Here is a 16166-nt window from a genome sequence, read left to right as displayed (position 1 = left end):
TTAAACTTTCAGAGCATCTCTATTGCCCACTCAAGAAGATTCTTCCATCACTTCTCACCCCTGTCTTAAACATTAGCAAAACTCTCTGCACAGCCATCCAGCAAACTGAAAAACAGAACTGGACAAAAATAACAGAGATATTATTTTTAACCCAAATCAATCTTGTTTCTAGACTTGTTTCTACCAACTCTACTGGGTTATCAGTGGGCTATAGCAGAACTGGGGAGATTTATGAAGCTCAAGCTACTGAATTTGTCACACCCAAAATTCCTGAAAATACATCACAGCAGTACAGGAATAAAAAGCACAAAGAAACAAGGGATGAACAAGCAGTATTTCAGAGTCAACAGACCATTAACACCAGAACAAATGCACACTGCAACATGAGACCCAGAAAATGCCTGGAAAGTAGCAATGTGGGTAGGCCTGGAGTAATACAGACTTCAAAGCAAGCACGTACACCCTGGGTAAATCGTATCATGTACATCTCAAAAAAGGTTATAGCTATAAAAAGGTTTTCTGTGACCCTCAAAAGAGCACATGCCCACACTCAGGCTGTCACAAGATAACTGTCATCTCGGTGTTCCATCCTTGAAAACCACCATCCCTTAATCATCCTTGGGAATAACACCATCACTGAAGGGCGGAGGGGAATTAAAAAAAACAAAAAACAAAAAAACCAAAACATTAAAAAGATAAAGACTGTAATGATTCTTGAACATACCTGCTGTGGAAGGCGGAGTGGGGGATGATGGAGATGTTAAAGGGGAACTCGCCCCAGAGCCTGCTAAATAAAACAACAGTCAAGTAACTACAGCTGTGACACGGCAGCTCAACACAGACAAGACAGATTGCTGGAAGCAGGCCAACTTTATTGACTGAAAATCCAATCCTGCTTCCACATCTTGGGAACGATTCCCATTCATAGCAACAGTGGCTTTACAGTACAGAGTATGAGAGAAGCCCCAAACACACAGGAAATGCACTCAGTATTTCTCAGTGGGAAATATTTCTGTTGCTTTGGCTGTTGGATTTCAGCATACAAATTCTGTTCTCCTTAAGAGTTGTGCCAATGCATGGGTGGCACCCCATCTCTCCTAAGAGATGATTTTCAGCCAGTTGCTGTACTCCACAACAAGCTGCTTTTGGACACATTTTCGCCAAGGAAATCAACTCTGGTAATCTGTTCCATAGTACCAACCACACCTTTTAACTAAATGAAAACTTGTCAAAGGCTCTGCTTTTTTAAAATTTGGCCCTGAAGCAGCAATTTAACACATAATTTTCTCATTCATCTTAACACTTTACTATGTAATACACATCACCAGAGAGTCTCCCTGAAGACCCATTATTATTTAATGGCCCAAGTTATGGACGTTGTTGTTATTCAACTCAAATATCAAACAGAATGAAGGGACTGATAATTTTTTTTTGAGGAATGGGGCACAGAAGAGAGGAGATATTACTTTACATTAGGCAGCTGAACATCAGCAATATTTTTAAGCCCTCAATTTATTTATTATTATATACCCCAAACAGCGGTACCAGACTTTGGTCATAAAGTGTAAAGTGTTGGTAATCCTAAATCTTTTCAGACAGAAAATGACAGTAACAACAGAAGAACTGACACAGCTGTGTAGAAACAAATTCCTCTCTCTGTAGTTACCTGAGTTATTTGAGTTGCTGTATTTGGCTGAGTGTTCTTCCCCACTTTCATTGGCAGAGCGTTTTGACTTCTTTAAAAGGGAGCAGAGGAAAAAGAATATAGGAATGAATAATCACTTCCTATGATAAGGATTAAACTGACACACAGATTTGTAACAGCCATCCACTGTATCACACAATGCTTTTCAATGCCCAACATCCCTCTCCCCATAGCTAGCACACGCTGATGTGGTTACAGGAACAGCAAGGCTGTTCTGTGCTCAAAAATCTCCAGCCAGGCACAGGGAACTCCAATGCCCTCTGACCAAAAGGGAAAGGAAGAAAACTGACACACACCCCTTCCCAGACAACAAGACCAATGCAGACAGTGCTGCAGGAGCAGAGTGAAACAGGCTCCAACACCTCCCCAGGGAACGGGCCAGAGCAGAGCAGCTCATCTGGGAATGAGCTGTGAATCAAGACTGGTTTCATACTGCTGCCTCAAACAGGTTGCACCAATATGCAAGTCAGCTACCACTATAACTTGAACTTTTTAGTAAATCAAAGAAGTGAAAAGAACCAGGAAGTAGTGCAGAAAAACACAGGAAAGAGTAGAGTCATGCACCTATGGCTAAACCTGTGCATGGTAAACATTACAAAAAGAAACACATATTTTTCTGTGGGAAAAACCTCTTTAATGATTGCTTACTTTTCGTGCCAAGATCTTCCTTTTCTTCTTTTCTTCTTCAGAGCCATGATGAGATTGAGCTCTTGTCAGCCTTCTGTGCTGGTGAATCTTCAAAATTAAGGAAAAAATAGAAAAAGGCCATATTAAGATCTTAAATGTTTGAAAACAACATTTGGGGCACAAGACAACACACTGTAGTCGCTTCGCCTGTTTGGATTTCCTTTCTTGTTTATAGTTTTACTGTTTCTAGTAGAGGATGGAGACTTGTACTGAAGTTAAAATGATCCTCTAACTTGGGAGCCACAATCTGTGAAACTGCATCTCTTAAAATAGTGAGATGTCATACAGTCAACACCTGTCATACAACTCCTCATATTGCATTTTTGGGAAAGCAGATCTGTTGGTGAAAGCCTTTATTACTCAAAATCACTTTGGAGTAAAAATCCAGTTCCTGCATGTAAAAGTGGTAAGAGGAAACTAAATGTCTGTAGGAAATAAAGAAATGCAGACATTACCAATTTCTGTTCTTCTGTTAACCGCTTTTCTATGCATTCCTTGGAGATTTTCAATGCCTCTTTTAGCTTAGTAGGAATCTAATACAGAATGGGGAACAAGATCATAGTACAAAATGTGATAGAGGAAAACACAACTTCACTGACCAAAACTCACCATTCATCTGATCATATTTCTCATCTAAAGCCCCAAGATGTGAGACTATTCCTTTAGTAAAGCAGAAAAGAAGACTCCAGATGCATGTTTTTCTACTCCAAATCTAGCTACAGATCAGCAGGGACAAAGAAACACCAAACCCTGGAAGGGATACTCTAAAGGCAAGGACAGATAACTGCTTCAAGACTCCAGTCACATCCCCAAATTTCTATGAGGCTGACATCACAAAACACAGGGCACGTATCCTCTAGGAGAAGCACCCTGGGGCAGCTCCCCAGTGGGCCCAGAAGTGGCCCCTGAAATGCCCCAGTGCTGGAGCTGGCAGCAAGGTGCTGATGGTCTCACGTAGCAAAATTGGCTTCCACAGGTGTTTGTAATGTGTTTCCTCTCACTGCAAGGGACCTGCATGGCCCAGAGCCTCTGCACAGACAGAGCATCACCACCAGTTACACAAATGGGCTCCAGTGCAGCAGCTGCCCCTGAACACCCCTGGGTCACACTGTGCTCCCCTCTAAGGGGTGGCACAAGGTTCTCAGGGACAGCAATCCAAACACTGATGGCAATAGCCACACAGGCAAATAAAACCAGCTCTCCGAGGCCCCTTCTGCTAATTAATATGTAGCTACCCACATCCTGGGACTTCCACAAACATCAGCAAATCAATGTTCAACTCTACCTTAAACTGTGGTTTCTCAGAGTTTGTTAGCAGGACATCACTGAATAATCTGTGAGTTGATTAAAAAAAAAAAAGAAAAAAGAGGAATATTATTCCCAAGAGACAGGCAAAAGCAGAACAAGAATACTATTGGCACTGTTCATTTCAACCCCTCTTTTTCCTTTTGATTCTCTGTCCTCAACCCTTGGCCAAAGGCTTCTATGTACTGCTTTTTATTGTCTAAGCATTGCTGTAAAATTAGCAGTACCCAACCCTCAGACTGTAGCCACTGCTTATGGCTGAGAAAACTGGTTTGTGTGAAATATTTTGAGAGTGGCTAGAACAGGTACAGTTATCAAAGGCAGAGAAGGGTTCCCCCCAAACAACAATACCTCTTCCTTAAAAGTACATGGATTCTTTATTAAAAAAAAAAAAAAAAAAAAACAAAAAAAAAAAAAAAACAGGGACTTTATTTTGAATTTCACCTAAACAAAACCATTGCTCTTGTTAAAAAACTACTTTTAGCATGACCTTTGTCTTAGAATTAAGAAGAACATGTGAAAGATTAAGTGAACTTAACATTTGAAAACATCTGCTTTCTTGCCTGTCCTCTTCAAAAGGCAACTAAAGCAAATATTGAAATATTTTTGTTCTCCCCTCTATGGTATCAGCAGAAACACCATAAATGACTAATCCTTTTCCATACAAAACAAAGACACTAGAGGGCAATGGCGGTCTGAAAATACACTGGTTAGTCCATTTCAAGACACTTTGTCCTGGAGAACATACTAGAAAACTGTCACAGAGTGACATGAATCCTGGCTCCAAGATAAGTATTTCTGAGTTGATGTTCACTATGGAAAATTATCACAGGCTTATGCTAGGCAAAATGAATTCATGTCTAGAATAAAGTTAATTAAGGAGAATGAAAAATTCAGAAATAAAGCAAATATTAAAATACTTCCAAAAATCCATGAAAGTTCATCCTTGTTTACAGGACTTTCTGACCTTTTCAGATTACATGTTCTTATGGTTATAATAAATAGATATTTAAATTATATTAATAGCTTTAAATTACATTAATTGCATTGCATATCTACGTAGAACGCTTTTGTAAAGCGTATTGGTATGAAGGGCAAGTAGTATAATATCTCTACATATGAAATGCAGATGGGCATAGATTGTTCATTCAACACCTTTAAACACCTGGATATTTCTGTATTCACAGAGTTTTCCTATAGTATTTCTCCCCTGCTTACATTGTTCTGTCTACCTCCCACCTTAAAAAGCAGAGGAGGGGAGGAGAAGGAGGAATTGAAGATTGCAGTGACTCTTCCCAACCAGGAAATTTGAACCTCAGAGCAGGCTCTATATGCACTGCAATCTCTGCTGTGAGATCAGACCCAGATTTAGGTATGGACAATCTGCCATTTAGTAGGCCCCAACTACAGCATCTCACATTAAGAAATAATAAAAGAACCTCCCAGCAGAACTGTGGTTCCATGCTCAGCTTGCTGGTGACATGTCACAGCATGAGGACAGCAATTTCCCTGGAATGCTGTGCCCTAACTGCAGGCAGGGTGGCACTGCAGACAGATGTGGTCCCCACTCAGTGGCACACTGACTGCTCCCTTTCTGCATCCTGGCCTTGCCCCCATGCCTGCCCTCACCCCTTCACTGCATCCTTGGAAGGCACCCTGTAAGGAAATTTATTCTGTCTATGCTTCAGATAATTCCTAAGCCAGACCTACAAGAAACCAGACAGAGCTTCCATACTACATTTCATACCCAGAGCAGGTCTATATGTCACTGCTGAGGAAAGCAAGAGATGTATTTCGTCAGTCCCAAGTGAACTGATAGCAAAATCTGCTGAAGTAGATCTGAAGAGGACAGGCAAAAAGACTCCTTATTCTAAATCCTTTAAATCAATCTGTACATGATCTCAATCTTGCTTGCACTACTTTAATGGCTGGATTAATTAAAGCCATGCTAAATAAAGTGCATATATAACAGCTCCAACACACCAAGAGACAAAGAAATGTTAAGCACATATTAACATGGGATGGGTTCTATAAAGCCTATCAAGCTTCACTTGGGATATATCCCTCAGAATAAGGAGCAAACCTTTCTGAAAAGGAACCAGAGCAGAAAGTTTCTTTCTCCTAAAATAATTCAAAACATTGCTATCAATATAAAACAAGTAGAACAGGACTTACGGCATCTGTAAGAGCCGTGAGACAGTTGGCATCCCATTCTTCAGAGCTTCACAAGTCAGAATGGACTCCAACACTGACACTACCAAAGAAAGAATAAGAATGAACACATTTTTTGCACAGCAGGATAGCAAATGACTTAGAACGAATGTTTGGCACTGTTGTGTGATGCTCCCCTAAGTACTGCATCAACCAAGCAGTGATGAAGCTCTGTGGCATGTGGTTTTTATTACAGTGTTACTATTACACATAGAAGCTTTTCAAGAATGTTAGACATGAGGAAAGGGAATCCAGGCATCTGATTACTTGCTAAACACTGCTTTATCAGTCAGCTAAAAAAGTTTTATTCATACACTACATATATTTCACGAAGAACACATTTTCTATTTGACCAAATGACTAATTCTTTCTGGTCACAGGGTGCAAAGATGTCAGGCTGCTATTTCACAGCCCTTCAGCTTAGGTAAGGTCTAAGAGGGTACCCAGGGTGCTGTGACTGAGATGTTCTGCACTGCATACTAACCAACAAACACTGATGGAGCAGGGGGGAAGGTCTCCACTGGAATCGTGTCTGGAGGTCTTCCATAGGTCATTTCATACAGTAAGTGTCCAAAGCAATGAACATCAACACCCTCTAAAGTCTGTGGGGGAACAAAATAATAAAACCACAACTTGTTAGTTTTTCACAACTGGTTAACCCAGTGATCTTGCATGTGTAGACAGAAAAGAGGAACCATTAAGGAAGTTCCTAACCACAACCATTTCCCTGCATAACTGTAGCTCAGATGAAATCTTCATGCTACAAGCTAAAACAGTTTCTGTTGTCTTTTGTACAAGACGGTACAAATGGGAAGCAGTGTAGTCAAGTTCTGTAAAAATGTGTGAAGTAATAAACTCTTCACAAAGCAGTTTAGAGGTGTGTGATGCTACACACCAATAGAAGTCCTGACCAAGCACACTTTCCCAGCTAAGTCAAACAGCAAAGAATGAGATTCATAATATAACCAGATGTCACTTTACAGTGAAGTAGATAAAAAGACAGGAAAAAATGCATACCAAACAAACCTAGGAGAGTCTCTTTTGCTTGCACAAAACCTCCTTAGGTTTGTGCAAGCTGAACATACATGCTGGGCTCCCAGACAGCACATTTGCAAGATTTCTGAATCCTGTTTAAACAGAAGAGGCTCCTCGTACTGTAGGAGGCTTTGATGGCACTAACAGATTTGGACTAACCATGAACTTGTGATCGTTTCTTTGACAACACAGTAGAACTTGTTCAGCAAGGCCAGCAGGCAGCTCTCTCGTGATGCTGCACAGAATTTATTACAATGAGAGTCTAAAGGCAGGGAACGATGTTGCTACAACAGGGCAAATTTGTTTTCATATTTTTGCAGTAAGATAAATATTTTGCTTTGCAAGCCTGCAGTCAAACAGACACCCCTCAAATAAATAAAAATAACCTTTGAATATCTAGAGATCTGCAAGCATCTGATCCATTTTCACAGTCTCCACCAAAGACAGGGCTGATGACTGCTCCCAGCTAAGCACAAGCAAATAGCTGTGCTCACTGTACAGACATACAAGTAAACTGCAGTAAACAATATGCACATTGCTATGAAATACTGACCAGGGTGGAAAGAGATCATAAAACAACTGCACTTTACCACTATTTGTGCTGGCACCGTTGTCACAAAAACCCTCACCTGCAAACCCCCTCTACCTGCTTACCTTTGGCCTCAGCCTCACTCCAGTGTGCTGCAACAGAACTGCTGTGCAGCCAGACAGTGATTTGGAGGAGCAGAAAAGCGATTTGACAGAGCAAAGTTCAGATTAAAAAAAAGGGGGGCTTGAGAGAGGTTTTTTTCATTCTAGTCAGTTCTCCATAAACAAAGGTTGAGAATAAAGATTTGCACAAGTCAGATGAATTCCCTGTCTGAACCTTACATTAATTTTGCGGAACTGTGAAAAGTATGATCGATAAAATGATGGAAGTCCCAATAAGGAATTTTCTAGATCCAGTAACTTGCAGGTATCCCCATCCAACATCACGTTGGCAGAGTGAAGATGGCCATAAGGAAATCCTTTCTCATGGAGGAATTTTAATACCTGAAAAAAATCCAATAGAGAAGCACTATCACAAGATGCTGTGATGATCTCAAGATCATATGATCAACTTAAATGCTCCAATACTAAAGCAGGCACATAATAAATGTGGCCCCAATTTGGAATGCTCACTCAACTTGATCTTCTATCTACATCCTCTTCATCTGACTATTCACTCCCATTTAACTGGAAGCACTTTTCACAAAACAAACATTTGATGCTGATCCTCAAAGCAGGTTTATGGACACTTCTCAAAGAGATCTGGAAACTAAAATTTAAGATTCTACTGAATATGATAGTTTGAGTAAAACAAAATTTAAAATACACTAACAACCATGGATTTATAGCACATGTTCTGCAGGCTATGAGTTACTTCTTTCCCATTCTACACAAGGAACAGACTATATTATCACCTCTCTACCATTTAAGCTCTACACATACCAACTGCATTTTTTGGGGTGGTCATAAATGGTCTCACACAAATATATCTAAATTCAACTCAGCAGCATATCTCAATTTACTTTTACCTTTGAAGTTTGCTGCTGATATAAAGCCTGTGTATTCAAAAGTTTGTCCACTTTCTGTAGCTAGACCAGCTGGCCTCCAAAAAAATAAATTAAAAATTCTGGTGAATAAAGAAAAACAAAGTACCTCTAATATTTGCCTTCCATATGTTTTTATTTGCTGAAGTTCAAGACCTTGAATTTTTTTAGGATTGCAATACTTCTTCAGGAACGGGTCTTTAGGCTTTGCCTTTAAAAGAAACACACATATCAAGTATCATGCTGAGAAAAGTCACTATCTGTCTGTTTGCTTAGCAATTGATGGCCAACACTTTTATAAAAAACATGTATGGTCATTCCAGTATATGTTCTGCCATTTGAGTTGAGGGTATGGGAGAGACATTACCTTATAAATAAGGTCCTTTAGTGTCCCTTTTTCGCTGAATGGTCTAATAACCAGCGCTGAAGATTCATTGGCAGTGGCAAAAGTAATTTTGTAAATATAGGGATGCTACCAAAAGAAGAAACTGTAGGTAAATTTTAGATTATGGATTTTTTAAATCATTTGTGTTCTATTCACAAGTAAGAAAAGATCAGCCTGAATTGTATATTTAAAGTAGTAAATTAGATTCTGTCAGTGACATGGAATAACTCAAGTTATTCAGTCTTAACCTGGAGTAAATGCAAAGAAAACTTCACTAAGACATTATTCAATTAACAAATAAATTAAACACAAAAAATAATTATTTCAGCCAGTCTTTCACATGCTTAACATCCTTAAAGAGAGACTCCAGAGACTTCTTTTGGAGTCAAATGCCAGTTTTTCAGGCAGAGATGCCTACCGGATTTATAATGTGGCATTGCACAGGAGCTTAAATTGTACACCCTCCATTGCAGCTCTACTAAGATGCTCCTGTCTTGAGTCTAAAGAACTGAAAAAATAATGATACTCGTTCCACTGCCTCATCCACTGCTGCCTGAGAATATCCCAGCTCACAGTTTAGCAATTACACCTAACAACACTATCCTAACAGCCTAAAGGTGTTGAGGAGATGAAATAAAATCTCATGATCTCACAGTACTGCATAAGAGAAAAATCAAACCAACCACATCACTGAATCTCCTGCAATAATCCTGCAGGATTATTATTTTTGCTGAGAACATGTTACCTCAAAGGATATGGGAAATGTAATTAAAGGGTTTGCAAACCTTTAATGAAAGCAACTCTAAAATTACAAACTATGTTAACTAGGCTACATGCGCTTTTCCAAGATCAGTCCTTGACACACACTTTTGTGCTAGCACAATTTAAAAAACTTCAGTACTCACAGAACAGGAAGAAAGAAGTTTCACAGCATACTGTAAGTCTCTGTCAGACAAGTATTTATCAGGGCCAAGATCAGCCTGGAAGTAAACAGAAAAAGAATGGCATTATAATACATGTTGCATTTCATACAGAAAATGTGATCGGTGTTCTACCCTGGCAAATCAGGACAGATGTTTGAAGGCACTATTTTGAAGAGCAAGCAAGGAAATTACACATACAAAATGAAACCCAAAGAGGCTGAATAAGGCCATGGTTTGGCAGTACAAACAGTCTGACCATAAATATTACTGCCTATTTCCTCCCACAGCCCTGACATGCATTACTACCACTGAATGAGCTTTGCCAACCCTAAGCTGGGGGACTGTGTACATTAGGAACTGATAAGGCACCTTCTTCCTCTGCAGCAATAAAAACTTCCCTCCTCTCACAGGCTTTAGTGACCTCCACTCTCCAGTGAAGTCTCACAAACAGCTGTGCTCATACAACTAACAGGGCAACACATTTCAGCACAGGAGCAAAAGCAACTGTTGTTAAGGGTGCAATTCATGCCCCTTTCACCTATTAGTTTGTCAGTGTAACTAAGGATCTGAGTAGGGAAACCCATGACTTTAAAAAGGTTTCTCTGACTATTTTCAGTGAGCAAATTTATGTTATGGTCAACAGCCACAAGCATTACAACTAAAAAATCCTGAGGTGCAGGTTTGGGAGTAAATGACCAGGCACAGGAACTTCCAAACTGGATTTGCCACCAAAGGAAAGAAATACAAGAAATTCCACACCACGCATCTACCTAAAGGCTTCCAAAGCCCTCACAAAGCCCAAGCTCTTCAATCTCTCTCTCTCCCCATCCATCACTCACACATGGTAGTCAAAATCAAACTTTCAGTGAAATTGAGAAAGACTTAAGTATGAAATTAAAGCATAGATACCCAGCTTAGCACTAGCCGTTCCTTTGGTTGATTCTTAATTTTCATTAAGAAATATTTCTTACGTATTCGCCAACCTACAGAAAAAGTAAAGAAAAAAGTCAGCAGCAGCTTTAATTAAACACTGCTAAATCACGCAGCTTACAGGCAGGATAAGGTCTGTGAGCAAAGACAGTATTGGAATCCTAGGACAACTCATAGTTGAGAAAGAAATCAGGTAAGTTTTCATGCACACATGCCCCTCTTACCTATATCTTTTAATGGTTCAACTACTTCCCACTTTGGCTCTGATCGGAAGAACATTGAAACATGCTGTAAGGCAATTTCTGGAAAGAAAAAAAGGAGACAAAGAGGGAGAAAAAAAAAAAAGTTAAATGCTTTTAAGACACTATTTAATGTAATCATCCACATATGAGGTAAGGTCCGAAGCCAGAAGGAAACCTTCAGGAATTCAAACTAAAAGTCAGCAAAATCAATTCAAAAGGAAATCAGATAAAAACACAGTTAGAGGCCATTTGCATTTTTAACCTGTTAACTCAAATCCAGAGAGAAAACAAAGAAAGCACTGCTTAGAAAACTTAGCTTACCAGTCTCCATTCTATCTGTACTTGATCTACATTTCTAAGTCGAAATCACAGCTCAGATTTCCCACACTAGGTATGCACAACATTAGAACTCAAGTCTTTCTGCTATATCTGTAAAAGTCCTTTTATCTCTTTGACATCCATCTATGTTGCTATTACTAAGTGTAGTTTATGTAAACTAATTAGCTCTGTTTCACTATATGTTATTGTGCCCTTTTTTGTGCAGGCAGAGGTATTTGGCCAGCTATCATGAGTCTTCATACATTTTGGGGGGCCAAGGGGGAGGACACTCATCTGGTTAGTGAATTCTCCCACAGCTAGGAGCACAACTGGTTTATTCATGAAGTGGCTTGAGGGGAAATCTCAATGAGAAGTCGGGGGGAAGAAAGGGACTCATGCCAACAAGGAATTTTCTCTAAAATGGCATAGAAACACAGCAAAAAGGTAAGGATGCACTGTTCTCTCTGCATTGTATCTTCTTTCTTTAGAAATATGCTACAAAAATGTACAGAAAATATCATCTCTCTGCTCCAGTATTTAAGAAATGACAAACTGATGGTGTCCCTAAAGACCATAGGCAATGACATGTGTCACCAGCCTCCCAGTAACTTTCAGGAAAAACAATCTTGATGAAAGTGCTCAGAATTAACACAGAAGTCACAATGCCTCCTTGAGAATTTCAACTGCTTGCTCAGCATCAGCCAAAAAACCCACATCCTTAAAGAGTTACTAATAATTTACAACTCCTGCACAGCTTATCATATCGTGAAATGTTCTTTGCACTTTGAAGCTGAAGACACAAGCATGTTACATAAAGGGAGAGAAAAAAAAGATAAGTGAAAAGGAAGCAGCGAGTTCCTGCTTCAGTAGGCTCTGCTTCTAAGAAAACAAGCTTTGCATTTTGCAAAGAGTTGGTTTGCCTATGAACTAAACTTGTGGAGTGGGTTTCATCACTAAGAGGAAGTTTTTTCAGTCTGTAAGACAAATATTTATTAAAATTCTATGGCTGAAGCTGAAGTAAGACAAATTCAAAGAAGAAACTGTTAGTAATGAAGAAACTGACCACTAGGATATTATTTTAAGAAATGCAGTGACTTTCCAGTATCTGCGGGAAGAGAGTGTTTGGCTTAGTCTAGCCTTGAAGAAGTACTCAACCTAGTTCAAACAATTAGTTCTAAAAGTTTCACACCCCAAAGCACGGGTAGGAGCTGGACAAGATAACCACAATTCTTGAAAAATTCAGTGCTCAGAAAATGGGCTGTTTTAACAGAACACTAAGCTGACAAACTTAACTCCACCTTACACTGTGACAGCCAAATTATTTCCCAAGAGCAATTGTTTTCATTTATTATGAATTGTGAAAAGTAGATGTCACCCTCACCAACCCCCCTCCTCCAAGTTCTGATTATACAGATCTTGACCCTCTTCACTCCTCTGTGAAATAATTCAAACATTTATATTTGACAATCCCAGCAGGATCCATGCACAGAGCTGGAGACGCATTATCATAAATAATCACATGCACACTATGATAATTTTGAAGATTGTTCCCGCCTTGCTTCACTGTAGATCCTGGCCAGCGTTCACAGAAGATCCACAGCACGTGCTGAAGTCAAAGTGAAGAACAGTTTTGTATTTTCCACTTACCAGTGTAATTTACAGAGTAACTGTTTGGGTCCAAGAATTTCTTTACCAGTTCACAGTTAGACAGTATGTGATGGGTAGTAATTACATCCAGATAGGCCTGGAGTCCCTTCTGTCTTTCAGCAATGAATTCACGCTCCATATTTCCAATCAACTTTTTTGGAGGAAGAGGTAGACTTAGAGTTGAGATCTTAAAAAGAGAGGAAAAATTACTAACCTTGCTCTCAAAATGCCTCAAGGATATAAAACTAGCAACCCAGAAAGCAAAAGTCTCTCAGCAGCAAGCTAACTACTGGATAACTCTTTTTGTACTGTGTATGTACAAGCTTTTATATTTTTCCTAAGCACCGTTATCAGAGTCAGATGACAGCTCGCATCCCACTGTGAAGAGATTAGGAAGTGGAACGACACTGAAAATACAAGGAGATGAATTTTTGCTAGTGAGTCACACATTTAAGATCACAACCTGAAACTTTCAGATACTAAGTGGCTACAATTTTCAGCCAGATTCTTTCTATGACATACTTTTGCCGCAGCACAAAAACAATTCACACCTTACCATTTTTTCTGGGTAAGATTTATGCTTTGTTATTTCATCAAGTGCAGATTAGTAACTTTCCTCTGCCTCTATGTATTTGTAGGTAATGTTAAACCATTTCTATTAGTATTTTCAATATCTCATTTCAAATATGGTGCAAATGTCTGTTTTATCTTCTGAATTTGTTCCTGTACATTTTTTTAAACATCTATATATCTTTAAACCCAGAAATAGCTGCAATGTACCAGGGGATTGTTTTATACTGACACAAGAGATCCAAAACTTCAGGGAAAAAAAAAAAATCAGAGAAATCCTTCAAAACAGGACAATGAAAAAATTCAAAGCCTTGTGTAAATCAGATCAAAGAGATCTTTACTGTTCAGATTCAATTACGTCATGTGAATTGCTAGAATACATTTTTCGTGTTGTTAACACATCATTGTCCTGCAGATCAAAGCACCTGCCTTGGGTAAGCTGAATCTCCATGGGAGTTATCCTTAAGAACTGTGTGTTGCAGGAATCAATTACACCAGATGCAATAACCTCATTTCTAAAGCAAACAGTTCACCAGGGAGAAGACTGGGACTTTTCGTGTTTGAATAACTTTCATTTTAAGTAGTGGTAAAAGTAACGGATTAGTTCAACAAACTGGGGCAGAAGTAGCATTCCCCTTCCTTTCTACTTCCCTCATCTGAACACAGGAGTTGTCCCCTGCTAACTTTAGCACTTCCCCTACTTCTTGTTTTCTGACTTCAACTTATGGACTGAAAAAGAACTATAACTGTGTCTGAACCTGTTAATAAAAACCAGGGAAAAAACTAAAATCAACCATGTATCTCTTACAGCCAGTAATTCACCAAATTAGTTTTAGCACCAAAGGCAAACAGATCTCCTCTTTGGCAGACTACTCATTTCAATTCAAAACTGAGTTTATAAACAAGAATGAAATCCTTTTCTAGTATTACTCACTTAAAAAGCATGTCAAATCATCATCACTTTTACCTTCTTGACCTGACAATTAGCTACCATCAGAGAGAAACTGACTCTAATTCACATGTTTTCCAACCACTATTATTTGTTTCAAAACGTATAAATCAGACTTGTACTATTTTTCAGCAGAAAGTAACATTCAGGCCCAGGTTTCTGTAGCAATCTGCCAAGACACACAGCACAGCACAGCAAGAACACTCCACCACAGAAGAACACCTCAGTGAGGGCCTGACCTTGCAAAGACCTCACATGCTTTCAGACACTACTTCTCAGTGGCCCCAGCTCACCACTGGAGCCAGGATGGGCTTCGCCACGGAAGAACCTTGGAATTAACATTCTTATCTTCAAACCACAGCCTCCTCAGGAATGTCTGTTCAAAAGCTGCAATAAAATGCTTCACAAAAGCCAGATATCTTGCTGTGAATTCCAGTACTTCCAGTACCAGCACTTTGCTTGACAAAACAGAAGAGCCAATGATCTCCACTGATCTCTGTCAAGCAAGTAAAGAGGAAAAAATGCAAAACTGACTGGAAGAAGCTTTTCAGTCTGATACAACTGAGAGTTCAGGGAATCTGTCTTGAAACTTTCTGATACAAATCAGGGTCACATACACGCACTTCATTATTTTCCAAGGTATTTGGCAGGACTGCATTACCTAGCCTAGACAATTCTGAAATTCTCAATCCTTACTATTATCACATAGGTAGTAGCAGATTAAGAACAGAAAATTTGCATTCCAACTCAGCTGCAACTGTGCTCAAACACATCCACACGAACATACAGAGAGGTCAAGTATGCCACAAGAACTTCGAGAACTTGGGCTTTACGCCCAAAAGAAGCTCCAGCAGTTCTTACAGCAGATTTTTAGCTTTGAAGAAAAATAATTAAGGTTTGGTATTTTCTTATTTGTATGGAGTTTTGTTTGTTTACTCTAATTTCAGTATACACAAGATGAGAATTAAAGAGTTTTAAAACATGTCATGGGACCTGAATATTTTGATGGAATATAGTTAGAGTTTTGGATGGAAACATCAGAGAAGTGTTGCATTGTCTTAATGGATGAGGAAAGTTCAGCTCTAGCATCACAAAGAGTAATTTATAAAAAACTCTGAAACAGTGGGAGAAAAGAGCCACTGGAGGAGACCAACTGCTAAAGCACGTGGCCTGCTAATTTAGCCACCCTCTCATTCCTCCCATTGAAGTTAGAGGTACATTTTGATAATTCTTTTTAATGTTTTCCAGTTATCCAAGCAGCTGACATTTTTGTCCTGGATCTTAGTCTCTCTTGTGTCAAATTTCCCCTTTGTCCCACTCCGCAAAGTTGCTGTCAGATAATTTCCTGGACCCTCCACTTTTATCATTCACCTCAATTTCAGATACAAAGGTTTTTTCTTTTTAAACCCCGCCATACATAACCTATTTACCTTCACTTAATAGATTTTCCACATAGGCCTAACTTCGCAGTACCTGTCATTTCCGGATTTTAAGTCTTAAAGGTCCATTGCCTTCTCTACTAAAGCTGCCTCATTTGAAAGGTAAATGAGAAGGCAGCAAAGCCTTTTCATGCCTTTACACATTCTATTCCCTCACGGTTAAGAAGAGCCTGTTATACGTGGCTGCAAAGTGAACTCTTCCTTCTGTTTAAAACTTTCACAATTTTTTTTCTCTGTGATCTCTATCAA

General features: G+C 39.2%; 1 protein-coding gene across 6 annotated transcripts in view; it reads right to left on the bottom strand.

Moving 5' to 3' along the window:
* The window catches only part of PXK (PX domain containing serine/threonine kinase like), a 34590-nt gene that overhangs the window by 6157 nt on the left and 12267 nt on the right, over nucleotides 1-16166 (bottom strand). For 3 of the 6 annotated variants that reach the window (XM_066195831.1, XM_066195829.1, XM_066195833.1), the window contains exons 4-17: nucleotides 12960-13146; nucleotides 10977-11054; nucleotides 10732-10805; nucleotides 9805-9879; nucleotides 8882-8986; nucleotides 8624-8725; nucleotides 7814-7975; nucleotides 6393-6510; nucleotides 5873-5951; nucleotides 3678-3726; nucleotides 2848-2925; nucleotides 2354-2440; nucleotides 1667-1736; nucleotides 725-787 (exon numbers count right to left, since the gene is read on the bottom strand). In XM_066195831.1, the coding sequence (XP_066051928.1) occupies nucleotides 725-787; nucleotides 1667-1736; nucleotides 2354-2440; nucleotides 2848-2925; nucleotides 3678-3726; nucleotides 5873-5951; nucleotides 6393-6510; nucleotides 7814-7975; nucleotides 8624-8725; nucleotides 8882-8986; nucleotides 9805-9879; nucleotides 10732-10805; nucleotides 10977-11054; nucleotides 12960-13146 (1327 nt within the window). The remainder of the gene's footprint in view (nucleotides 1-724; nucleotides 788-1666; nucleotides 1737-2353; nucleotides 2441-2847; nucleotides 2926-3677; nucleotides 3727-5872; nucleotides 5952-6392; nucleotides 6511-7813; nucleotides 7976-8623; nucleotides 8726-8881; nucleotides 8987-9804; nucleotides 9880-10731; nucleotides 10806-10976; nucleotides 11055-12959; nucleotides 13147-16166) is intronic. The other 3 variants (XM_066195832.1, XM_066195830.1, XM_066195834.1) reach the window with 1 other exon arrangement.

Source organism: Chamaea fasciata, unplaced genomic scaffold (genome assembly GCF_029207755.1).
Source record: "Chamaea fasciata isolate MVZ Bird 193981 ecotype frontalis unplaced genomic scaffold, bChaFas1.0.hap1 SCAF_13, whole genome shotgun sequence".
NCBI lineage: Eukaryota > Metazoa > Chordata > Aves > Passeriformes > Sylviidae > Chamaea > Chamaea fasciata.
This window is presented reverse-complemented; position numbering and strand designations above follow the sequence as displayed.